Consider the following 27,471-nt stretch of genomic DNA (forward strand, 5'->3'; position numbering starts at 1 on the left):
CCTAAATGATGGCAGCAAAATAAGAAGTGTTAAAGTAGTGGGGGTTCAGGGCTATTGTACTGATTAATATGAACACATGAAAAGTCTGAAAGTCGAACTGCAAAGTGTTTCACATGTATGTCTTTATTATATGTTTATCCAAAGCTATTAAATCAGTTCGTGTGTTTTTAATTATAATTGCAAAATGTAAATTCTATAAATTTTTCTGAGTAATTTTTTATAATATTTAGCAGATACGTTCTAGTTTAATTAATTTAGAAGTCTTGCTTAAAACTTTTTTTATATTTCCTAATATATAAGTATCATAGAAACCCTGCTGTGAAAAATATGTATTGTAGATGTGTTATGGATTTATGCTAAATTAGTTTTTTAGTGATTTTCAAGTTTTAGAATTCCTGTTGTGGTCATAATGATGTAATCTGATTCTCTCTCTCTCTCTCTCTCTCTCTCTCTCTCTCTCTCTCTCTTTCTTTCTTTCTTTTCTTTGAGCGGAATAGTGAGGTGATGGCAAAGTAAATAATCCCATTTTTATTTTTGTCTTTCTCTCTTGAAATGTTATCCCCTCACAAGTTGCAGAAGGAACCTATCTTCACTAAGGAGTTACCATGCTGATGTGTTGTACATTCCTAATACTCCTTAAAAGTGAGGGAAAATAAACATATCAGATATCAAATAACACAAAAATTTCTCTAAGAAGCCAGGAATAAGAGTTTAGTTTATTGTTTATCCTGCCTCTCTTTGTGTGGATGATACTACCAATAGGAGTTTCCCATTAAAGAAACAAACAAAACAAAAAGCAGACACTAACATAATAAAGCTAACCTGAAACATTTTAGTATAATTTGTACTAAAACCATTGTAAAAAAAAAAAAAAAAAAGAAGAAGAAGTTATTTGCACTTGATGGAACAGGACAGTCCAGGGAGGGAAAATTCAGGGCTTTCTACTGGTTGATGTGAGAAAGTTCCAGGGTTTGGGTTGTTCACAGTCCCTGCACCAGAAGTGATGTGTGAGATGTTCCCATCAATGCCATTTTACGCAGCTTTAACAGTGATCAGTAGGTTATACAGACCTGTTGGACTCTGCTAATCAGAGCACATCTCTACAAGAGATTAGAGCAAATAAGAATACGTCTAGAAAAGAGCTAGAATGGCGACTGTTGTGGTAATCCTTCATTCAGTAGTAGTAACTAACATTTATGGAGTACTGACCATGTCAGAGACACTGTGCTAAGCCCATTATGTTAGCCCATGTACTGGTATTTAATCCCCACCACTACCCTTGTGAATGGGACACCTCCTTTATTCCATAAACTGTGCCAGAGATTAAGGAGTCAAAAAATTAAAGTTGCCTCACTTAAAAAGTCAGTTCATAGAAGGAATAACTGAGGGACGGGGGAGTGCATGTCCAAAGACAAAACGATCGAGAGCATAGCTGGTGGCTGTGCCAAAATCTGAAGGGCTGTCATGGGTGTGCCAAGAGGAGTGGGCTTTTTAGTGTGGAGGAAGAGGGGACACATGCATAAAAAGGACCGGGAAGCCAATATTGCTCACTCTAGTGAAATCCAGATAGCTGGCTAACGCCTGTGTTCTAAGATTCTGTAATATGTTCTGTGGAGGATTCAAAAACCGGACACAGTGTCTTCCATCAGGTCAAGGAGCCTACAGACTTAAGGAGAATGGTAGGGATATAAATAATAGGGTAGCATGTGATAGGGCTGTTGGAGCACTGAGCAGTGATAGGGGAAGCCAGCAGAGATTTACTTTGCACTGGATGGACCTGATGAAATGTGACATTTGGGTTGACCTTAAGGTGATGAGGATTGGACAGATGGAGCCAAAATTAGGAAGAGTGCAGTGTCTGATGGCTTCAGGCACAGAAGCATGGAGATAGGAAATGATGGGGCATTTTGGTGCAATGGTCTGTGTTTGGGTTTGGCTGTAGTGTGGGGTATGTAAAAGGAAATAGGAAGTGAAAGCTGAACAGCTGGGCATGGTCCTGATCATAAAGGCTTTGAAAACCACATCAAACAGATTGAATTTTTAATTCTATCAGGTCAGGGAATCATTGAAGGTTTATGTGAGAACGACGGTTTTAAGGAAATAATTTTTGACAGCTAATGTTTGTTTTTTGGTAAAGCAGTACACTTTCTGTCACTAAAAATGTGGCAGTCTAGAGGACAGTTTGGGAGGAATGTTATATGGAACAAAGCATCCTGGGAGTGGAAAGTTTTAAAACCTGTGGTCACTTATACGGCTCAGACTGTGCTGTCATTTTCGCTGTAGCTGAACTTTGTAGAATGTGCCTGGCCCAACGTGGGCATTCGGTGAACCTTGATGAAAGAAGGGAAAGAAGACTAGAACTCTGTTCCATTCCAGGTCTGAAGTTCTTTGACATAATTCTAGGAGTTATTCTGAAACAAGGTGTCATATCATCTGTTGAATAAATATCTATTTCTGTAGCAGAATGATAAAATTTCTAGGACTTTTACTCTAATAAAATATAGTTTGTTGCTTTTTTATAAAAGAAAGTTAAACAACTTGATTCAGTAGTGACTTCCCTCACAGACTTTGTATTCTTTCTGTTTGTTACTGTATTCTCCTATGTCTCTTATAATGGCTGAAAGAAAGTAATGATGCACATAAATTTGGCATTATCTTATTGTTTAGCATTCATGTTTAAATATAACTCCTGAAGTCATATTCAAAAAAATGTTGAAAATATCTGAATAGAAGATAAATATCAGCCTATAGTAATGCCAAACACAGTGAATCCTTGAAGTATTTTAAAGCATGCTCTCTTAGTGTCTTTATAACATTCCATTCTACTTAGACAAAGACTTCTTAAACTTTTTAGCTTTTTTGAGAATCTATAGAACCATTCAGAAAATTGTACCATTGCATATGTACACCCTCTTTGAATGTGATGAGAGGCAGGTTCGCAGCCTCACAGAATAATCCATAGACCTCCTCCCGCCCCAGTAAGAAACCCTGGTTTATAAAAAAAAACACTTTTGTAGATTTGAAGTTGGCACAAAACAGATACACGTCTATAGCATTTAAAACTGGGTTGTTTTTTTTTTGGATGTAACATACAAACAAATGCCTTTAGAGGTAAAAGTTGTATGGAAGCCAAGAAAATATTAAAGAAATTTAGAAATGCTGCTGAATCCGCACATATTTCTCAAAGGTCCTATAAACATTACAACACATTTATCAGGGAACATCTGAAGGTGCCAAGATACTTCCAGTAATGTACCAGAATAAACATGATTATATGATGAAAATGCATTTTCATAGCCTGTGGGGGCCGGGTGGGGAGGCAAAGAGAAAGAGGGGGTCGAAGGGGGAGGAAGTAAAGGAGGAGGGAAGAAGGGAGAGAGAGGAGAGAAAATAAAGAGAAAACTGCATTATGGTTCTCTACTGTGGTTGTGAAATTGACTTGTGCTGAACAATAGAAGAAATCAATCTTTTCAACCAAGTGTCTGCAAAGACCTAAGCAATGTTATTCTTAACCTGTAAAGGCATGGAGTGTGCCCCCTAAAAGCTTCTTTTTGTGGAGAAAAGAGACAGCACAAATATTGACTATAGGATTCTCCACTTCACCACCACCCTTGCACACTTTTTCATCAAGGTAAGAAAAGGAATTGGTGGAAGAGGTATTGTATCCGTGGTCTGACAGAAAACAGAATTAACTTCAAAAGATTTAAATAAACTCTTAACGACGGAGCTACTAACAGTAGACAGGGTGAAGGGATGAGCAAATAGTTATTAATAGACCATGAGGCATAAAAACTGGCCATAGCTGGAAACCATTATCACCCAAAGGTGGAAGAACAAGGACAGCCCCATGGAAAACGGACTGTGGCAAGAAGGTACTGGTTGGACTTGGGTCACAGAGCCCTGCAGCTACCAGCAGAGATGCTTCAGCTTCCTGGGCACAAAGCAGGGCAGAGTGAGAGACAAGAGACTATCCCTGGAGCAGGGGCCCGTGGAACATATCGAGGTACCATTTTCTACTGGGACGTCTCTGCTCAGGAGATAAATAAGTTGTTATTGCCATCCTGGTGAAGTTGTCATGAGGGCACTGTCCTTTGAGGTTATTATTTACTGACATCAATGAGTGTTTTAATCACTCTCTGAGAATGATACATGAATAATGCTTTTCTTAATGTCCTTACTTGGGGGGACATTAGAACATTCTTTTAAGAAAGAGCACTGTACCTCCACTACCAGGCTTGCTCTTGTTTCCATTTATTTTGGAAACAATTGATGAAGAAAAAGAGAGATGGGGCCATGAATGTTTGAAAGAGTTTCACGAGTAGTTAGTGGTGGCCATAAACATATGGCCTTCACCAGCTATTTGGACTCTGTTCCAACTGTGTCTTTCAACTGCAGCTAACCCCATCATTATGTATTTTTGCTCCAGTTTCACTGCGAAGTCTGTGTTCAGAGCCAAAGTCTGTTGATAAAATATTAAAGAGCGATGGCACAACAAAGAGAAAGAGCCAAAGTTCAGAAACTGCATGGCAAAAAGCCTGTCATGGAATTGTAGATGAGAAAGAAGGAACTTTTCTAATTGAGAAAGTGCTGTTGTCATTATCGTTAACATGTTTAAAGGTCTTAATTTGTAAGGGGATTCTTGAAACATTGTGCTCAGGGAAACAAGGCATTAGGACTGAAATACATTTTGTTTTCAAGTATAAGGATGTAATTCATGCAAATTTATCTCAGACTCGACTGATACAGATAATCTTTTAGCGGGTGAGTGTTTTTTTCCACATTATAAATGTATACGTTTCATGGTAGGAACTATAGAAGAGCTTGAAGCATAAAATAAAATAAAAATTATAGAAATAATCGCTGGTAATTGGGGGTTTTCCTTTTTATTTGGCTAAATATGTGTGTATCCTTAATATGAAATTATGATATTGTGATTCTTCATTAATATTTCCAAAATGCTCTCCAGACATGTTACACCAACTTTTATTTCCATCAAGAGTATGTTAGTTTGTCTAGTTATATCCTTGTGAGCCATATATGTAATTAAAAAAAAATCTTTCCCCATTTTATAAATAAAAAATGATTAGTAAGGTTGAACTTTATTCATGTTTATATACTTGGGGTGCCAAAAAATGTATACACATGACTTGTATTCATCTTTCGTTATCGGTATATATTATTACAATTTTAATACAGTTTTTTCTTACAATGTGTATACATTTTTTTGGCACCCTTTGTATTTATTGACCATTTTTCTATTGAATTATTTATCCATGTGTTTTTCCCATTTTTCTCATGGGACAATTAGGTTTTTTGTTTGTTTTTTTCTTGGTTTATAGGACTTTGTATAGAAACAGCTTTAAGAATATCAACTTTCTTGTTAGAAAGGATAGGACTAATTGGTCACCCTTATCAGGTGATGGTCATTTTCTGTGATTTTTGGTGAGAAGCTCCTGCCTTCTTGCTCTCAGAAGAAAACCAAGTTTTAAAATACCGAACTCTCAAATTTTTTATTATTTAAGATAATTAAGCAGGGGTATTACCTTTAGATAAATATTTGGTGAATCCTGATTTAGAAGTTGTTAGGCTTTAAGGTAACTTTAAATATTTTTATTGAGAAAAATAAAGGACATTTTGAAGTTATTTGATGTTTTAAATTATATTTTCCTCCCAAAAGATGTAAAACTCTTAGGAGTACGAGATTAAGACCTTATTCCTACTTACTCCTGTCACCAAAAAAGTGTGAGCGAAACAAATAATATCCAGTTGGAGGCAAGGATATTAGTTTCCAGTATGTGTGGCTGCATAAAAAACTACTAACAGCTTTTTAGCTAGTCCATAAAAATTGGGAGTAAGAATCGGCATTTTCCAAATAATTTTATTTAAGGTTCATTTACCTAGTATGAGGTACTTTTAATTTTTGCGAAAATTACTTTCTTGAGATCATGAACAAACTTAAACAAATCTTTAACACCCAGAGTTATATGAATCCTTAATTAATTGCTCTTCAGTGCAATCTGTACAACTTTCTCACTAGATCTTACTGTAAGGTGGAGAGTTTCAATGCCAGTCTCTAGGTGCTAAGTTATTTTTAGAACTGAATTCCTAAAAGTTTTGTTGTTTCTTACATACACCCTTAATTGTGCCTCAAATATCTTCAAAAGGCAGAAATTCTGGTTTTTAATTTCTTTGTAGGCCCGAAATAAAACAAAGAGATCATGTATGTGATACAATGTGGCTAAGTCTTCATTTACAGGACTTTCCTTGTCTAATGTGTGTGAACCCTTGAACCATGGTTGCTTTTCTGTAATGGCAACCAGCAGTGGTGTGTTACGATGTTTCACAAATAGTCCTAGCTGTTGTAAAAAGGAACAATCTGCCCTGGCCACAGAGTCCATGCTCCGGTTTTAGACCACAGGCAATACCACTGGGAGTTGCCATATACACTGCGAACATCAGTCTTCCTTGGAGAGAGAAGGAAGATTAGTCACTTCTGGCTCCTAGAAATTCTTGCATAACGTGCTGCTATCTCAGTGCAGTTTCCTGAGGATACTTTATGCTGGCACATGCCTCCATCCCCACTTCACTGCTCCCTCCTTTGTCAAACGGACCGTTGTGTATAGGTTCGCAGCTCCAGTTCCATTCCAGAGGGCCTGTGTTCAGTTCAGCTCTTTTACCGCTCCTTCCTCATCCTGGGTCCTTGCATTATTACTTTTGTCATGCCTTGTGGCTTGGGCTTTGTTCCCAATGTCACAAGAGTTGTTTATCTGTAGCTCATACATATGTGAACGTTCTCCCTCGCATTAACCTGGCAGTGCCCATGCTTTGTGTAGAATTGTTATAAACAAACCATTCAGATGACTCCAGATTTCTTCCTGGCAGTTAATTTTCTTTCCTCCCCACTTCCCAGAATCCTCTTCCTTATCTCTGGAATACAGACTCCGATGCCAAAAGGCTTCAAGAAACTGAGTTAGGCTTTGTGTTTTTAACTTTCTTTATCCACCCTCCATGTTCCAAAGCTACATTTCTCTTGTGCTTTGGATTTTTTTCTGCCCCCCTTCTACCTGAGCAGCAACTCTGCAATTATGCCCGGAGTTTAGTTTACACTGCATAAGATAAGGTGGTTTATAAGATAAGGTAGTTTACCCTTTTCCAATTCGCACACTCCTTAAATACATCTGTTCTTGATTATTTCATCTGCTACGCCTTGAATTTGCTTAGTACTTTGTTTGCATTTCGTTGTTCTTCTTTGAGCTTATTTCTAGGCTTTTGTTGAGTCCCTATAACTCTGTTTCTGATTAAATAAACAGCTTTGATAAGGCACCTAAAAAATCTGAACAAAGAAGAGGCCTGTGCCAGATTTACTTCTTCCCTCTCTTCTGCCTTATTTCCTCCTGCAGTTGAGACACCAGGGGAGAACAATTATTATAGCTTATTATCATTGTGTTTTGAACTTTTATTGCTGATTAAGTTGGAAAGGATGGTATTCTATCAGCAAAAGCTCTTGTGGGTCTGCTAGCTTACCTTTGAAGTTTCTCAAGCTGAGAGCTCTTTTCTACCTAATTGATAAAGGGTCCGTGGGCTCCATCCTTGTGTGTGAGCGCATCCGGTTATTTCATTCAGCAAGAACTTCCCCGAGCTGCCCATTACCCTAGTGATGAGAGCACCCTGTCTCCAGTCATTGTCAAAGCGTTGAACTGGAAAACATCGTGACGAACTTGCCATGCTTTCTGTCTGTGGATTTGCCCATGTCACTCATGCCACTCTCATGTCAAGAGTGCTCTTAACTCTGTGGAGTGTTAGGTTTCATTCTGCCAAATGGAATTTTGATTGGAAGTTATCTCAGCGCATCATGGTTTGTGAACTGATTGTGATTACCAATGGAAATATTGTTTTGAATTTAAAATATACAGAGGGTGCCAAAACAATGTATACACATTTTAAAAAAGGAAGAAAAAAACTATTAATATTGTAATACTCAATATATACAAATAACAAAAAATGAATACAAGTCATGTTTGACTTCTGCAATTATAAGAGGTGCTCAGAGTGGTTACCATCAGCATTCAGACACCTCTGATTACGGCGAACTACTGCTTGAGCAACGCTGACCAAAGTGTCCACTTGTACACATTTTTTGGCACCCCCGGTATTTGTTTTGGCACTTCTCACTGTCCGTTTCCCTGCTCTTCTAGTTAACTAGTAAGGAGATTAATATTTTCTGTTTTAAAGGTAAATAAGGATGATTTTATGCCTTCTCCTAAAGTAACACAGTTTAAGGAATGCCTAAAACAGGTGGACTTGTTTTTTCTTGATCCCAGTAGTAATAGCTGATGTATTATGGCTGTTCACCAACATTTTGCCTTCAATACTTAGAGCTTAGGGTCTTCCACTGCCTCTCCAAATATACTTCTTGCCCTTTTATTCTAACTCCATTTATTGGAATTCTTGTTGTCAAACAGCATTCCTTGAAAGAATCTGGATTCTATATTACTGGCTATAAAATAAGCTGAAAGTGCATCGGTCTCCTGTCATTCTGTTTTGTTCTTTTAGTCGTTTCTAGTCATGTTTAATGAGTCAGTTCAGGTTTTCTCTATTTCTTGATAAAGTATATGCCTTCACTTAAAAATGTGATATTGGTATATAATTTATCTATTTATTTATTTACATTAAAGTTTATTGGGGCGACAATTGTTAGTAAAGTTACATAGATTTCAGGTGTACAATTCTGTATTACATCATCTATATATCACATTGTGTGTTCCACCCAGAGTCAGTTCTCTTTCCATCACCATATATTGGATCCCTTTTACCCTCATCTATCACCTTCCCCCTCACCCTTGCCCTCTGGTAACCACTAAACTATTGTCTGTGTCTATGAGTTTTTGTTTCTTCATTTGTTTGTCTTGTTCTTTTGTTGTTTTCAGTTTTATATACCCCATGTCAGTGAAATCATAGTGTTATCAACTTTTTCTGACTTTTTTCGCTCAGCATAATAATCTCAAGATCCATCCATGTTGTCGCAAATGGTACTATTTCATCTTTTCTTATGGCTGAATAGTATTCCATTGTGTATATATACCACAACTTCTTTATCCAATCATCTGTCGAAGGACACTTTGGTTGTTTCCATGTCTTGGCCACCGTAAATAAAGCTGCAGTGAACATTGGAGCACATATATCTTTATGGTATGTTATTTGACCCATGTAACATTTTTGTTTATAAAGGACAATTTATTTCTCAAGAGGTCAGAGGGAAACTCTTTGTTTCACAGGAAAACACAGGCCATGGCCAGTTGACTATGAGTTGAATTAACTTTTGCTAATAGCAAAGTGACTTGCCAGCCTAAAGGAAAAGTGATTAAAAAAAAGCAGACGTGTTGTATGGTATCAGTTTTGAACTGTGACATGGCTCAAATAGGGTTTGATGTAGAATGCAATCTCCCTTTGGGCCATCACTGCATTTGTTTTGGGCCTGCAAGCACATTATTCAGGAAATGCCAGTGGGGTGAACACTGGATTTCATCTACTTTGATACAGAATTACACATTTGTAGAGCATATGAAACAAAAGGAAAGCCCAAGCTGCCATCTCTGAAGCCAGTTATGGATCCATCACCAGGTTTCAGAGGCTAATTTTCCTCAGCTCAGAAGCAGATTGCTATTTCAGACCCATTTGTGTTTACTGCCTGCAGCTTAAGTTCTTGGCAACATTTTAGATTGTGATACTTTTGGTGAGCTACTTATTGTGAGATATCAAAAAATTGAAAATAAAGTTGCTTATGACGTTAGTTTTATTTAAGAACCTCATAGTACTTCTTTACATTAAAGAATTTTAGATTTATAAGTATAACAATGATGGGACCAAACTCCCTCATTTTTTTTTTTCTTTTTTGAGGAAACTGTACTCCAGAGATTCAGAGACTTTTCCACAGTAACAAAGCTTCTTTATGGCTTAATTGGGATTCAGAACTTATTATCATGACTGTGGAATCTGCATATTTTTCCCACAACATGAAGGGAATCTGTAGCCTGTTGCAGAGTCAAAGTTGTTAAAATTTAACACAATTTGTGGCGGGCTTTTCCTAGCCTATCCCTGTGTGATCCAAGTCAACCAGTGACCTGGACATGTCTGGGGCTTTTTCTGAGACTTGATGCATATTGGCTGTGTGACAGAATCCTTACCCTAGAGCCACAGTCTTCCTTATCTAAAAAATTTGGCCATTTCTGCCGTGGAACTACTTGTCAACTGTGGACGCAGGGAATTTCAGAGGAGGTTCGAGATGCTTCTCTGCCTGTTAACACTGACCATTCCCAGGAGTGTTGATGGACCCTGCCCAGGCCCCATCCATGTCCTTCTTGGTTAGACAGTTTTAAAGTCTACGACTCAGGAGGAACTTGAAATAAAAGTGAAAAGAGCGCCCAGGCAGGAGAAAGTGAGTTCTGTCCCTGGTCTCTTCTTACGGATTTAAGGCCAGTTTGACAGTTTTGTTTGCATACATAAAACGTACCAAAGCCTTCCTGATTTCACGTTGTGATGTAGAACTTATCCCCATAAACAAAAGTGCAACTCGAATAAGATATCTTTTATTCGGGGGCATTGTGGGTGGGAAGAGTGGGGTTAAGTCAAACAAGGAATTTTCTGTTGTTTTCTTTCTCCAAGAGAACATGCTGAGAACGAAAGCATTACTTTGAATTTTGGGGGTTGAATCTTTCCTTTCACAGCAATCAGTCATGGATTCAGGAAAGTAGCTACAAACAGATCACTGGTGAAACACTGATGGCTTAAATTCATCATATGTCAATAGCACATCACTTTCTGTAGCATAATAAACACCATGAAATGGCTGACATGAGTATTTTCTATAGATTTTGCCGTGGGACAGGAATGAGAGGGGAAGGAGGCATAAGCTTGAGGAGAGAAGGAAAAAGCAATAAAACATTCACTAATGTTTCCAGGAATGGAGATGTTTCCAAGGACGGAAAACGAGAGAGCAGAAACCAGGGTACCAAGAGATCATCTTGTAAAGATAGAACTAAATTTCACTTAAGGTCATGTAATCATCCCAACTCTTTCAAGCATTTATTTTTACTGAAGATAAGATTTTTAGCATGTGTTCTTATGAAAACAATTGTTGCCTTATCAAGTCCTTATGAATATATGGAAGTCATAAAGATCTGTGTGCTCAATATACACATATAAAGTACCGGTTTCTTACCCATGTCCATAGAGCTTCACATGACTTATTGAAGGTTGGGTTATCATCTGGTCATCTTCTCTTCCATAGGATGACACCGGAGAGTTGTGAGCAGATTGGTGGGACAGGAATCTGAAATACTGGTTGAATATCTGACAATTCTCTGTATTTTTACAACAGTACTAAGATCAGAATATTTGAAGTCAAAACTGTTTTGGGAAGTGCAGTACATGGGGTCACCTTGGATATGAGGTTTAGGCTCTTCTCACAGATTCCTATCTCCTTAGCCTTTTCCCCAAACAGGGGAGCCATCAATCCATTCAACAACAGTTTATTGAGTATCTGCTACTTGTTTTGCCCTGTGAAAGTTACAAAACTAAGACAATCACTGTATTTAGGGAGTGTGAGGGTTGATTATAAATCAATGAGTATTATTTTTAGAGCAAATGTCTCTCAGAACTTTCATGCCCAAATTGGAATTGTCTTTCAAAGCAGTTAGTTTGGGGGGAGAAACTATATACACTTATTCTCTATTTCTCTACCACCTTCCAACAATCTTCATAGCGGGCATTTTCCTTGTTTTTATGTTTATGGTTAATACTTGGGTGTTTCTTTTCTCCATCAAGTATTTTCAGAATTGGTCTGGATGTAACCTGAGCACATGGACAAGCTTGAACTGTACACTGTAGCACTCAGAAAGCAGAGAACTGTATTTCAGGATTTGGAATGAGCACATGAAGTTCAATCTGGAGCTCATATCCTTTAAACGAGGGCAAAAGAGGGGGTGAAAATACAATCTTTCTAGCCAACTTAGCGATCTAAACCAGAGTTTTGTCATGTTTGTTTTTCTCTGTACTTGTGAGACTTGATTATTTTAAAAACCATTTCCCAAACAAGTGCCGATTGGGGTCCTAGAGACAGTTCGTTGTTACATGTTGGTGACTGTATGTCGTGGGTGTGTCTCTATTTGCGTCCATTTATAATTTAAATTTTGGGTCACTAGATGGTGCTCTTTCACTTTGAAATAAAATGTGTTTTCTATTGAGGCTTTTCCTTTCTGTTTTCTTTATTGTTCTATTTATGCTGAGATGGTGGAAAAGCAAATTCTATCTTAAATTGGGTCTGAGGTTTCCTGTCCCTCTACAGATGCCTAGGAATTTTAATGTGATTATCCAGCCTGTAAAGTAATAGGTTTTCAGATTAGCGTACCACTCGATACTTACTGTTAATTTATTTTGTGAGAAAATGCACTATTTTTCCTGTAGAGGCATTTTATGTTGTATATACTTGATCCATACATAAGAGACTACAGTTATATGTGTACTATGTGGTTTAATAAGCTCTGTCCTATATGTGATGTAAAAATTACTTGGGAAACCAACAAAATGCTGATTACTGGGCCCTGGAGACCCAGGAACCTATAGTAGCTAGTGCTAGAAGTCTGATGCAGGCATGTTTTGATCCTGTACAGGTTAGATCCAGGTTCCAATCCTGTGCAGGAGAGTGCATGTTCAGTAGAGATTAACACCACGTCAGCCTACAGTAATTCAAACTATAGCTGAAGAGAGTTGAGACCAAAATTTTGAATGTAGGACAGCTCTTTATGTAAATATTGCCTAGAGCAGTTGTAATGGATTTAATAAGAATTATTGAAGAAAATGGTTTGTTGGTTTACATAAGTGTGCTAAAGCTGGCGAAAGACTTACAGAGAAAAGTCCTCCCTGTTAGGAGGCCTTAAGGAGCTAGCAGTGTGAACAACACACCCTAACGCCTTACAGTGGAGGCTCTCCCAGCTTGTTGGACATTCATTTTGCCCTGCTTTTAGGCCCCTTGCCTTATAATACCTGATGACACTTAGACATTTTAGAAAGTCTCAACCACTCTTCAAGTCTTTGATCCTCAGATGTCCCTTTGACAGGGTTAATGTCTGAGGGGGGATTAAAGAACAAAATAAGGAGAAGTGCCCAAGGCCAAGAGCAGTCACCTGGAGACAGTCTGGGGAGAGGGAGAAGGAGGGGGGCTGGAAGTGGTGGCACTGACTCATATTAAGCACAGCTGCTGGGATGTTGCCCCAGGAGGTCAGATGCATTCCTGAACTTTGAAGCTATTGCTCCATCCTTGTCCCCAGAGAGGGTGGCTTTAGAGAATGGTTTCCTCCTCCCCATTCTTCTTTCATTTCTCTCTCTCTCTCTCTCTCTCTCTCTCTCTCTCTCTCTCTCTCTCTCTCTCTCTCTCTCTCTCCTTCTTCTTATTCCTCTTCTTCTCTTGCTCCCTCCCTCCCCCTTTCCCTCCCTCTCTCCACCCCCTCACCCCTCTCTCTCTCTCTCTCTCTCTCTCTCTCTCTCTCTCTCTCTCTCTCTCTCTCTTTCTCTCTCTCTCTCTTTTTCAATTGTTCGATTGCACCTTACAAATATGTTCGTCAGAACATTGATTTTTCAAATGGACTGTGAGATGGGGATGGGTGAAACCCAATATGAGGGAAACATATGTAACTTGATAAAATCCTCACCAGGTGACCAACTTCTTACCCTAGACAATTAATGGTTTAGGACTCAGCAGAACTGCTTGTTAATAGTGAGAGGTGCTCAGCAAACATTTGCTGACTCTGTGGCCGACCTGGGGTGATGTACAGTGTATGAAGGACTCAGCAAAGAAGGCAGTCAGTAAGATTGTCATTAGTAATCATTGTGATGATGGTGATGACAATCAATCGTAAATTATCTCTGTTATGCAGCTTTACCACTAAAGTGAGTGGCATACAACTTTTGGCTTACCCCAGAATGGTCTTACACTCGGTCAGGCTGACCTATATGGTAACAGAACATGTAGCTTGCTGGGGAGATGTGAAAACCTGATTAAGGAATGAACTGCAGAGGCACATCCCCACCCTGGAGCTTTGGCTTTCACTTTGCCTCCACTGGAAGATTCCAGCTGCCTCACCTCCTTTAAGCCTTTCTCAGTAAGGCCTAAAGCCCTTAACCCCTTCCCATAGCTGGTACTCCTGGTCCTTTTGTCCTCTCTTCTTTCATAACAGTTATGTTCTAATATATTAGGTTATTTATTTGATTCACATTTGTCTCCCTGCGCAAGACTGTAAACTCCATGTGGACAGGAGTCTTTTTTCTTCCCTTACAAATCCCCCAGCCCTTAAAACAGTGCCTTGGTACATAGTAGAGGTTCAAAAACTATTTGCTGAATGAATGAATGATTTTCTACATCAAATTCCGTGGCAGTAATAAACAATAGACATGACATATATTAATCACTTAATACTAATTTTACATAAATATTAAATATTCCTTAATGAAGACTAAGGGTTTTTTTTCTATTAAACTTGACCTATAATTCTATCTTATAAATTAAGTTAATCACATAGTTGAAAGTGTGGATCCAGAGTTGGAAGACATTGGATTAGAGTGAACAAGCCTCTGAGTGGTTTTCTGGGGCAAGTTACCAAACTGCTCTGTACCTTAGTTTCCTCTGTAAACAACCTCACCAAGAAAACTGTGGAGTAGATTGAGTTAATGCGCTTAAAGCATTAGAACAGTGCCTAGAATATAGCAAGAGATCAAATAATAAATTGAACGTATAGACCCCTCACCTGTTTAAAAAATTGTGGGCTATGGGTACTAGACTTACTGACTTCGTAAGGTATATAAATGTCTAATTACTATGTTGTACACCTAAAACCAATATAATATTGTATGTCAATTGTAATTGAAAAATTAATTTTAAAAAAGACCTTGTTAGTTGTCGTAATGTAAGAGTCAGATTATAGAGGGCCACCCACAAGAGAGAGACAGGATTTGAAGAAGTGATTACAATAGTCTGGGTGAGAGGTGGTGAAGGTCTTAACTATCTAAGGTTTAAAATCAGATCTACTGTTAGTACAGTGATACAGAGATGTTTTCTTTTTTGCAATCGATTGGAGAAAATATAAAACTATACATTTGTAGGCATTTTTAAAAAACGAAAAGTTTACATATTCAAAAACCAATAAAAATAATTATATGATATACTTATTTTGAAATTAAATTTAAAATTAAATGATTTAACCAGTTTTCAGAGGAACGATGCCACGGATGAATGCAGTTTACGTATTTTTCATATTCCTGTCTTTATTACAATAATAACACAGAATGAATCAAATATTGAATTCATTATGGAATCTCTTTTCTTATATTGTGACATCAGTTTTTAAAACAGAGTTTGGGGGTTTCACGTGCACCCTTTGTGTTTGATTTCTTATAGATCCCCATATTAAGGTTTCTGGAAAGAAAGAAGATGTTAAGGAAGCCAAGGAAATGATCATGTCTGTCTTAGACACAAAAGTAAGTGAATGTTAAGGACACTCAGATGTCAGAACCTTGTCTCTGCAAGGGCTACTTCATGCTGTTCTGAAAGAACCATTTGGAGAAGAAAAACCAGGAGAAAGTAATGGTGGGTTTTAAAATAAGCACCTGTGATGCTTCAATGGATGTAAAGTTCTATTTAAAATCTAAATGGGTTCTCTCATGCTGGGTAATCGAATAATATTGTATCATTTACATATATGTGTATTTACATGCCATCTTCAGAAATAGACAGTGAGCCTGATTAGTATAGGGCACGTAAGTAATAAAGATTGTAATAATTAGCATATTTGCTTTTATGATGCCAATAGAAAACCAAAGTTATCTTCTGTATGGCTCTGTATGTGGGATGGCATGAAATCTGACACGTTCTCTTGTACATTTTCTCGCTCTGCAAGTATGTATAGAGAGATAATAGGGAAATTTAAATACCTAAAAATGTGTACTCATCTGTGAGAATCTACTTTAATAAATACGTTAAACCACTTACTATGTGCCAGGCACTTTGCTAAGCGTTTCACAAATATTAATTTGTTTAATCCTCATACCTTACTCAACACAGAGATATTAGGGATTTTCCCCAGGATCCAGTAGCTGACAAATGGGGAGGTGGGATTTAAATTCAGGCTCTCTGGTTTTTCACCACTATGTTTTGTCACCTGGTATGTCATGGAAATGGTTTTTGACCTCTTCCTCCATTTTTAAAAAAATCTTTTCTCATTCTTTTTTGTTTTTGTCTTATTTTAAAGAATTATTTGCCTAATAATTCTTATTTTTAAGAATTATTAAATATTTCAGAATTTTTTTTCCAGAAAAGAATGTCTTTTTCCTGTTTTTGAAATGTTAAACTAAAAGAACTGAGTTTAAAAATCTAACTATGTAATGGATATGTTTAAAATTTAAGAATTCAGAAGATGTAAAACTACTGATATTTTTAATACCTTGTTGTCTTTTGACTTTTTAATTTTACTTTCTAAGGACTGAAGAATTTCAGTATCAATCTTGTAAAGAGAAAGATTTCGTGGTTATAATTTTATAACACTAAACTTCTCCAAATTAAATACAATTATCCTTGTATGACCATAGTTATCCATTGTCTTGGAATTTTACATTTTGCTTTGCTATAACTAATTTCATACTTTGTATTGGTTTACTTAAGCCATTTTACTGTTAGAAATCTGTACTTTGTGATCTCTTCCTCATTCTTCTTCCTATCAGCAAGAATAATAGATCTACTTTGTAAAGTTTGACATACCATAATATAGCAATTGTGAAAACACTTGTAAATACTTCTTTATTCAGTTTTGAGATTTATTTTTATTTCTAGTTTTCTATCATCTTACTTCTGCAGTTCTACTAGCATGTATATATAGTCAGTCTTAGAATTGTGTTTTCATCTGTTTTTAGTTATTTGAATTAAATGTTTCATGAATAATGTCTATTAAAGAAAAACATGAGTAATTTATTTGTAATTGTAGCTGATTTTATTTAAAGGCTAGTTTCCAAAAAATTATCTTAGTAAAGAGTATATCTTTGTATTTCTTCTGACAAATTTGTCTGAAAATATTTCTTTTTTTTTAAATATCCAAAGAGAAATAGATAGAAATGGAACATCTGTAGATTAAGATCTTATTTAAAAATCTGTAGTCTCCCACTGGCTCACTTTTTGTTAATGTTATTCCCTATCGGGAAAGTGCTTTAGGGAGTGGTTCCTTCCTTTTTCATGCCTCAAGAAATAATACATTATTTCCACCTAGAGCAATCGGGTCACCTTGAAGATGGATGTTTCACATACAGAACATTCTCATGTAATCGGCAAAGGTGGCAACAATATTAAAAAAGTGATGGAAGAAACAGGATGCCACATCCACTTTCCAGATTCCAACAGGAATAACCAAGCAGAAAAAAGCAACCAGGTGCTGAGTCTTTTCACATGAACTTTTATGGGACAAATTACAGAATTAGTTTTGCTGTATGCACAGCTTTTTTGGGGAGATGAGTGCAAAAAAAGTAATCATGGAGACGGCATGTAGTATATAGATTGTATGACCCTCCCCCCTGCCACAAGAAGATTGAAAGTGCTCTGGTTTTTTGAAGAAAAGAGTTGTAGGTGGGCCCGAAACTCTTGATCTCTCAGTGGTTGGTAGAAGAGAAGAGAGGAAGTGATGGCCACGTAAAATGAAGTTCCTAAGGAAAGGCTCAGAGAACGTATGAACTAGGAAAGGACCTGAACGCTTGCCTAGGCCGAGCAACACTTGTGGGATTCTGTCTGCAGCATCCCACGAGTGGTCCTCCAGGCGGTACCACGTCACCTTCTGAGGGGCAGTCCATGAGTGCCCTGTTCCTCACATTGACTGAATTATGTCTCTCTTTAGTTCATACACATTTTTCCCAGTTCTTATGGTTGGAAACAAATCAACTCACCTATCCACATGAAAACATTTTCAGTACTTGAAGAACAGATATTATTTGTGTTATTTGGAAGTTTTTTTCTCTCTCAGCTAATCACAATACTAGAAGCTGTCGGCCACAAAGATAAATAAAATAGTCTGTTCTCTATGGGGACTAATGTGATAGTGGGACACATTCACAAAGAACTGGATCAAAGGTCATGGTAAAAAGCAAGGGCAGTGTTTACAATATTTGATAACTAGTGTGGCATAGGCACATGCTCGAGACCACTGTCCTGGAGCCCCACATTCTGACCCTCATGCCAAGATTAATTCTTTAGTTGATGGATCCTGGGAAAGTCCAAGGGGTCCCAGCAGAGGGCTGGGGGTGGGTGTTAGAGGAACAATTTTTTACCAACCAGCTCCCATGTAGTTCATTCAGCAGTATCATTGTATCGATATGCATCTAGTCTGCAAGGAGTTTAAACAAAAGGGAGAAAAATGCAGTGAACAAATGAAATTATAAAGGAGGCAGGATAACTCACTGGGGCTGTGAGGTTTCAGGACTTCCAGGGGATAATGGAGATCAATTGACACAAATTACCTGAGGAGCTCATTAAAGTGCAATTTTTGATTAAGCAGGTCTGGGTTGCTGCCTGAGATCCTTCATTTTTAACAAGCTTACAGATAGTGCCCATGCTGTCTCTTCCTGGAGGACACTTTGAGTAGCAAAGATGTAGATAACTGGAAAAGCAGATGTGGGTTCAATTAAAAGAAATTTAACTCTGTATTTCCTTATTTTTGCAGGTATCTATAGCAGGACAACCGGCAGGAGTAGAATCTGCCCGAGTTAGAATTCGGGTAACTATTTATTACTTTAGTACCGTAAGTCATTGTCAGCAACATTTTCATTACAGGGCGTTAAAAATCATAATTCATCAATTTATAACAGTCACGTCCATTATGAAGGAAATAGTGACAAAAGTCGGTTTAAGACATTAAAAATGTGTCTTAAAGACTTTCTGGATTTTGCCTGACTCAGTTTCTCTGGTGATTTTGAAATGATCAAAAAGAGGATGGGGCAGAAGGTGAAGGGATTAGAAAGTACAAATTAGTAGCTACAATATTGCCACGGGGATACGAAAGACAGTTGTTGTCAAGATGTTGTAGGGTGTCAGATGGGCACTTGTCATATTAGAGAGACCACTTCATGGACAGTGTAGATGCCTGATCACTGCACTGTACACCTGAAGCTAAATAGTATCGAATGTCAACTATAATTTAATATACATATAGTCACGGGATGTGGAGTACAGCATAGGGAATAAAGTCAATTGAATTGTAACAGCTATATACGATGTCAGAGGGATAGTAGCTTGGGGAAGGGGGGTTATTACTTTGTGAAGGGCGTAAATGTCTATTACATTGTTTTGTACACTTGAAACTAAAAAAAAAGAAAAGCCTGAGGAAAATGCCACAGGTAGTTACAGTTACAAACTTTGAGGTTTCATAAAAGGATCCTGTCATTTAAGAAACTTTATATATTCTACCGAAGCTTATGTTTATAATCAAAGCAATTTATGTTTTAAAATGCCATCCTTAGTAAAGAATGAATGAATTATACGTATTTCTAAATGGATAATGATGTAACTATCTGCTTTGGGTTCTCATAATGTCATTTTAGGAGCTGCTTCCTTTGGTGCTGATGTTTGAGTTACCGATCGCTGGAATTCTTCAGCCAGTTCCCGATCCTAATTCCCCCTCCATCCAGCACATATCACAAACATACAACATTTCGGTGTCCTTTAAACAGCGTTCCCGAATGTATGGTGCTACTGTGATAGTACGAGGGTCTCAGAATAACACTAGTGCTGTGAAGGTAAGAGATTGAGATAATTTCAAACATCGTACATGCACAAATCATTCACGTTTTCTTTTTAAAGGATTTTCCACTAATCTGTTTGCCAGAATTTTCCCTTGTATTACATTCTGGCTTATAGAATGTGTTGTATTTTTCCATAGTTGTTAGAAGTGCACTGGACTCTTTCCCTGTGCGTGGACAGTTATTTTATAGGATTATTTCTCTCCCACCCTTTTCTCCTAGGAAGGAACTGCCATGCTGTTGGAACATCTTGCCGGGAGCTTGGCATCTGCTATTCCCGTGAGCACGCAACTAGATATCGCAGCTCAACATCATCTCTTTATGATGGGTCGAAATGGAAGCAACATCAAACATATCATGCAGAGAACGGGTGCTCAGATCCACTTTCCTGATCCCAGTAACCCACAAAAGAAATCCACCGTCTACCTCCAGGGCACCATTGAGTCTGTCTGTCTTGCAAGGCAATATCTCATGGTAGGTTTAGTGAAATTAGTGTTATAATTTTTTTTTTTTTATCTCTTTGGGCACAGTGTATATTGCTGCACATATCATACTAACGTATTTATGAAATCACTTTGGAAACCTGGTCAAATAAGGAAATAAAGGAATAAGGTAGATAGTGCCTCAACAGGCCTAATTTCATTACATAGGTGAATAATTTCCTTGCAGGATTATTATTATTTTATTATTATTACTTTTAAACTTAGACCAAACAAAGTGGTTCAAATGAAATAATTGACTGTATTTTGTGGAAGGTGATTATTTTCATAAGATATATTAGTTTTCAGTTTTCATTTAATGAAGAAAGTCAGTTTAAACAGAAAAGTAAAAATACCTTTTAAATATTACCCTCAAAGACGTAAATTTTGGTAGCATAAAACATTTGAACATTTCATAAATCTCTGACATAATTTAAAAAATGCTGTTTAAGCCATGAATTCGAGTGTCATGCATTGAAGAAAAATAGCAGAATTATATAATTCAGTACTACTTCCAGTTTATAATTTGAAATACTTCTTCCTATATTCATTTAAAAACCCAGTGTGTAGGTTGATACATAGTTACAAAATGGATTGACATAATGTGGACTCACAAATATTTTTATTAAAAACATCATTGTATTCTCCTGTTCAGAACGTGACCTTTAGTGACATTTGAATCAGTAAGCTCCAGGTATGACCATCACTATTATTAACTTGCAGAATTCGCTTTTGAGAAACGTTTACAAAATCCAAGTTTGCATTGTTGACTCCATTCCTCTGACAGAAGAGAACTTGTTATAATTAATAAGGCGTATCATATATAACTTTAGGAAATCTATTTTGTGAATGATTTTTTTAAGTCAAGTTCACTTTATCAGGCTATTTTTAATATACTACTAATCAGATGGCATATTCATATCTGAGCATTATTATGCTTATTCATATTTTTTCTGCTCTTCAAGTTCTTTAGGTATTATTTTGAATTCAGTGAACTTTTTCAAGCATTCTTCACAGTTATGAAGTCATATACGTATTTTAACCATACCTGCCAAAAATATAGGTGGGCATGAGAGATATTATTGTACAATATTAAAAGAAGTGAGGGACAGAGGGATGAATTAAAAGGCTTTAACCTATATTTTAAATACCATCACCTTTCTATAGCCATGTTCTTACAGAAATGACTTTTATCCACAAGAAAAATGGAACATAGTAATTTCATTTTAACTCTAGTATGTTTCATGATAACTTCTCCTGATACTTATGTACAAAACCCATCTGTCAATAGGCTAACACTGAGTATCCTGTGCATCAAAAAATGTGTGTGATGTGGTTCTTATACTCAGTAGATTAGGGGTCAGGAAGAAAGCATCAGAAAAAAAAAAAACCACACTAAACTCTGCAGAAAGGAGGTAAGGTTTGAGCTGCATCAGAAGAGAAGTAGCACTTGGGTTGGTGAAGAAGTCTTTTGATGAGTTAAGATGCTGATAAACAGAATCTGTTTAAAAGACAGTCAAGAGGCTGGTCTAGTCTGGAAGAAGGGACAGACATAGAGACCTGTGATTGCACAAGCAAAGCCAGGCGAAAATGTGAAGATCTTTAAGTGCTCATACAGGTTTAGATTTCATTCAGGAGACAATAAGAGCCACCATTCAGTCTTTGAGGAGGGCATAAGATGAGTACCCTGGATATGGTTGCAAATCTCGTTTCTGCCATCACTCACAAAACTGAAGTCAGAGGATAGAGGAATTTTCCCAGGTGCAAAATGAGTAAAAAATTCAGGGCCAAAAATAGAAACTTAAGACACATAATTTTGTCACCCAAAAAATGGTTTCTGCCACCAGCCCTCTGAGCTATGTGTAGATATATAGTTTAGCTTTAATACTTTGGTTTACTCTTTAGATCTGTAAAATACTGCATTATTTGTAGGCATGTTAAATTATTGGATGCTTAAATGAGTGACACTCCTACACTTTTTATTGTGGCATTTCCTAGGGTTGTCTTCCTCTTGTGTTGATGTTTGATATGAAGGAAGAAATTGAAGTTGATCCACAATTCATTGCTCAGTTGATGGAACAGCTTGATGTCTTCATTAGTATTAAACCAAAGCCAAAACAGCCGAGCAAGGTTGGTTCAGAGTTTGGACCCGGAGAACCATGTATCATATCACATTCTGTTTTATTTGTATATAAGTGTGTATTTGCATACTCAAGGAAGTAAATATCCTATATAGCATATGTCATTATGTATTATATTTAGCTGTTTTATACAAGTATAAATTTGTAACAACATTCATTATTGATCATCATTTTCTTTATATGTGTGTTGAGTTTGGAGTCCATTTTTAGTGACCATTATTTTTCTATATATATAGAAAAAATTATATATATATATATATATATATATATATGAAGGAAAGAGAAAACATTTTTTATCAATTTGCATCTGATTATTAAGCTACCAGAGAGTTGATAAGACAAACGTGTTATATGTGTATATGTACATATCCAGTACAATTCAAAAAATATTTAGTTTACGTATTATTTGGCAGCCACTGTGCTAGCACTGGAAATGTAACGAATAGGTGTCCATTCTCTTTATTAATGAATACTTTTAGTAATGAATTATACCCAGTTCAGCCTGGTTGGGACCTCTCCCCTAAGGTGTTGCAAAATTTCAGTATTTACATATATTGTAACAGTTTAATGGGATAACTGATGATATTAAGTGCTAGTGAGAATTTGAGGAAAGAGGAATGTTCCTATATTAATATTTCATAAACTGGCACAACCACTTTGAAGAGCAATTTGGGAATATCTGATCACACTGAAAATACCCTACCCCCAGCAATTCTGCTTCTAGTTATACACTCTGAAGAAACCTTTGTACCAGAAGTCGAAGGAAAAGAATGGGGTTTAGTAATAAAAGCAAGTTGCATATTTTTATTATAGTAGGTGAAATACCAAACAGCTATGCCTTCTATTTTTTAAAATTTCTAAACCACAAATCTTATATATGCATAATGGTATATGTATAATACATTTCATACATTTTTGTATATATGTAAATAATGTATTCAGTGTACATTTTTAATAAAACAAAAACAATCATGCCTTCTTCCAAAGAAAACTTGAAAGGAAAAGGAGTATTGATTCTAAGTGAACTTGGTATAATGAGCTTAAAGTTAGAGAAGAGGACATTCATTTCACGTGTTGTGAAGCTTCATGCTTGACTAATTTGAGTGGACTGGAGTCGCTGAGATACCAGGACAAAAAGATAAAGACAGAATAGACTTCTGAGGACTTGTGCATATAACATGGACAGACACAAGAAGAATTCCTGGAGTTCAGTAGCAAATGAGCACAAGTCGGGGGAGAATAGATTATAAGTGAGAATTCGGAAGCCTTGCAGCATCACAGGCCATTTAATTCTGCCTTGCTGGCCGCCATGCTTACTGCTGCTTTAACTGGATTCTCAGCCACAAATTTTCTTTATTGTTCATTGAAGGCTTTCCCCCTTGGGTTCACATTTCCAATTTTCTAGATGAGTCCATTGAGGCGAAAAAAAAAGATTTATTGTTTAGAAATTTATTTTATTATAAGCTTTGCCATAGATATGTCATCAATGAGGAATAGTGGTATGTCAAGGTCTATTAGTTAACTAGTAGACCATAAATGTCAAACGTAAGTGACTATTATTTTGCAGTCTATACACTGTCTAGAGACAAGTTTGATTTGTTTTGTAAAAAAAGAGATCAAGGGGGAAAAGCTTTAACGACAGGACGATGTAAACGACAATGGACTCTAGAGATGGTCTGTTTTTCCAGTCCTCTCGCTGTCCCTCCACAGCTGCACTGTGACCTTGGGTACATCCCTTAATCTTCAATAAATATGAATAAATTTCTAACCCATAAGGTTTTGGTGGGAATTGGAATATACGTGCAGCTTCCATCACAGTTCTTGGAACACAGGACACACCCAATAAATGGTAACTAACATTTTATGGTTTTTCCAAAAGGAGGAAGCATAGTAAGTGGTTAGAATTTGCAGTTGATTTTAAATCAGCATTAGTATATTCCTTAAGTAGAATTTTTATTACCACGTTCATGTCTCAGCCACCTCCCCAATTCATTGTAGAGTACTTGCATGTCACTTTTTTCTTTCCCATTATGTGTTTTCATAGTCTGTGATTGTGAAAAGTGTTGAGCGAAATGCCTTAAATATGTATGAAGCAAGGAAATGTCTCCTCGGACTTGAAAGCAGTGGGGTTACCATAGCAACCAGTCCGTCCCCAGCATCGTGCCCTGCCGGCCTGGCATGTCCCAGCCTGGATATCTTAGCCTCAGCAGGCCTCGGACTCACTGGACTAGGTATAACATTTATTATTATAGCACTTCTCAGTCATTGGGGGATTGATTATCCAGTTCCCTTTCTTTCTCTGGTTTGGGGCTACATTTTAAAGGCTATGATTTTCCCGCTTCAGGCCCTAAAATCAGATGAAAAGCAACAAAACTCTGATCAATCTATTTTGGTTTTTTTTGTTTGTTTGTTAGACTCTATGGATTCCTGTTTCCCAGATTCTTATTCTTTTAGCATAAAAAAATCAAGGTCTGACTTTTATTTTCAGTGGCTGTGTTTGTTCTGCTAAATTAAGAATGCCATTGAGAGTGAAGTCAGCGGCTGAGTATAATTTATGTGTTTGTTCTCTCTTGCATTTGCAATATTGCCATCAGTCCCTAGAGATAAAGATTATCCAGTTTGTGTTTCGAAAAGTAATTGCAAATCTGTATGAGAAGTGGGGAGAGGGGGAGGTGAAAGCATGCAGAACCCCCACTCCCAGGGACTAAGCCTGCCTCCTGCTAAGACACAAAGGAAATCAAGAGTGCGGCTGGCCACCGAGCTAGGGGAGCAAACAGACCTGTATTTGTATCTAAGGCAGAGAATAGGAAGGTGAAAGAACATTTCAGTGCTTTGGTCCTTTAAGAAAGTCAAGTGAGCCCCGTAATAGTCATGGTGATATTTATTGCCTCATTTATGGATTCCCATCTTACAGACTGAAGTCAGTTGCTATATTAAACTATGCTAGGTTCACTACTTTCTTGCACATTTTTTTCAGTAGCCTTTATATAAAAAGTTAATGCAATAACCCGAGCAAATCATTCTGCCCCATTCAGTGTAGATTGGAGACAAAAAATACAGCAATCCTTAGGTTTTTTTCTAATAGCTATTCTTGCTTTAAAAATATATATAACATGTTTAAATAATACAATTAATACTCCAAGCAGCCTTGCCAAGACGTCATTGAAGTAAAGGCAGATTTTTCTCTCTTTCTCCTGACCCACAATCTCCCAGTGGTGCTTTCCACTGAAGAGCTGAATAGCCCTAGTAATACAGCAGTTTATCTGGAAATGTGTCACATAACTTAGGAGGAACTGAGTTCCTTGCTGTACTAGAGAGAAAAGAAATCAGCAGAGATTCAGTTACTCGATTTTTAAAACATTTTCATGGCTATGCCTATCCTATACTACTTCATGCTTTAAGTATTCCTGGAAATTTGTATATAAATCCACATTTTACTTCAGGACATATTTTAAATGCCCAAAGGGAAATCTCATCATTTAAATCAAGCATTAAGTCCTTAAAAACAAGGGAAGAACCAAAAAAAAAAAAAAAAAAAAAAAAAAGACATGTTTTTTCCCCTGAGAATAGCTTTCATACACATTGAGATGGAGCACGAAGAAGTCATGTATGTGTTTTGACATAGTATGCAAACTGGTCCAGGGAGCCCGGCCCATCTGCACATCGGCCAAATGGAGCCATTCTGTTGCAGGAACACAGTCCCTCGTTCACTTTTAATTGTAAGTGGTTTGAAAAGAGTTTGTTTGAAAGCATATGGCAACTGAGTTCTTGCAGAGAAATAAAAATGGGTTTCCACTTGAGCAAAATTTTGTTCATCTTGGCTACTGAAATGAATGCAAAGCAGCTGGCGTTGGTCAGTGACCCTGACGGCTTCCTGGTTTGAGTACACACCTGTCTTCCATTTTCCCATCAGCACCTGTCTGTGGATAAACTGGGTCCTGTGTTGGAGTCGTAGCATGCAATATTTCATAGGAATATTTGAAAGGAGGTAACCTGTCACTCATTTCATATTTAGAAGATATCAGATTCTATCACTGTGTATTCCAAATGGTGATATTGGTGCCATCTGTTATTGTAAAATCTTGAATTTACGCATACTGACTTTCCATTCCTCTATTACAGGTCTTTTGGGCCCCACCACCTTATCTCTGAACACGTCGACAACCCCGAACTCACTCTTGAATGCTCTTAATAGTTCAGTCAGTCCTTTGCAAAGTCCAAGTTCTGGTACCCCCAGCCCCACATTATGGGCACCTTCACTTGCTAATACTTCAAGTGCAACAGGTCAGTATCATGTTAGTACAATCAAAGGCATGTCTTTTAAATAAAACTTACTAGTGGGTCCATGTCCTTAGGGGAATAGCTACAGTTCCAAGCGTATTGCAGCCAAGCAGAAATCCCCTAATATGTAGTTAAAATGATGCACGAAAGTTTTTCATAAAAGTGAAATCTCTTCCAACCTGACACGCAGATCAGGAAAAAGAGCCTGATGTGCAGGGAGCAGTGACAGAGGCACATGAAGGTCACTCACCTGGTAATTAGGAAATGGAGGTTCTAGAAGGACAGATTTGCATAGTAGTCATCTGCACACACTAAATCTACCTAGCTTCCTCATCCGTACGGGGAGGAGCTTGCATAAGTATTCTCTAGAGCACGGGTGTCCAAACTTTTTCCAACGTTTTATACCAAGGGCCATATGCAGTAAAATAAACAAACAGCCGGGCCACTCACTCGAGGTGAAGTACGTATTGCCTCACCTGGTTTATTTAAGTAAACTAAATATATTTTTGGAATTTGCTGTGAACCAATTAAAAATGGATTGCAAGCTGCAGTTGGCCCGCGGGCTACAGTTTGGACACCCCTGCTCTAGAGTATAGTGTTCCATTTTAACATCGTTTTGTAAGAAATGTTCATTAAACTTGTTTGCAGAGAGGTATCAAAATCAAATTCTCTTGTGAATTTGCAGCAACAAAAATGATGTGAGTTGTTGTTACTGAAAATAATAAAATAATGCTTGTTGATTCTGAGTT

General features: G+C 37.2%; 1 protein-coding gene across 4 annotated transcripts in view; it reads left to right on the forward strand.

Moving 5' to 3' along the window:
- The window catches only part of BICC1 (BicC family RNA binding protein 1), a 249,693-nt gene that overhangs the window by 194,944 nt on the left and 27,278 nt on the right, over positions 1-27,471 (forward strand). For all 4 annotated transcript variants that reach the window (XM_019731836.3, XM_019731837.3, XM_019731835.3 and 1 more), the window contains exons 4-11: positions 15,449-15,528; positions 17,307-17,465; positions 18,747-18,800; positions 19,624-19,818; positions 20,044-20,295; positions 22,299-22,430; positions 24,486-24,672; positions 26,564-26,725. In XM_019731836.3, the coding sequence (XP_019587395.3) occupies positions 15,449-15,528; positions 17,307-17,465; positions 18,747-18,800; positions 19,624-19,818; positions 20,044-20,295; positions 22,299-22,430; positions 24,486-24,672; positions 26,564-26,725 (1,221 nt within the window). The remainder of the gene's footprint in view (positions 1-15,448; positions 15,529-17,306; positions 17,466-18,746; positions 18,801-19,623; positions 19,819-20,043; positions 20,296-22,298; positions 22,431-24,485; positions 24,673-26,563; positions 26,726-27,471) is intronic.

The sequence above is a fragment of the Rhinolophus sinicus genome, chromosome 15 (genome assembly GCF_057876585.1).
Source record: "Rhinolophus sinicus isolate RSI-liver-muscle chromosome 15, RSI-T2T, whole genome shotgun sequence".
Lineage (NCBI taxonomy): Eukaryota > Metazoa > Chordata > Mammalia > Chiroptera > Rhinolophidae > Rhinolophus > Rhinolophus sinicus.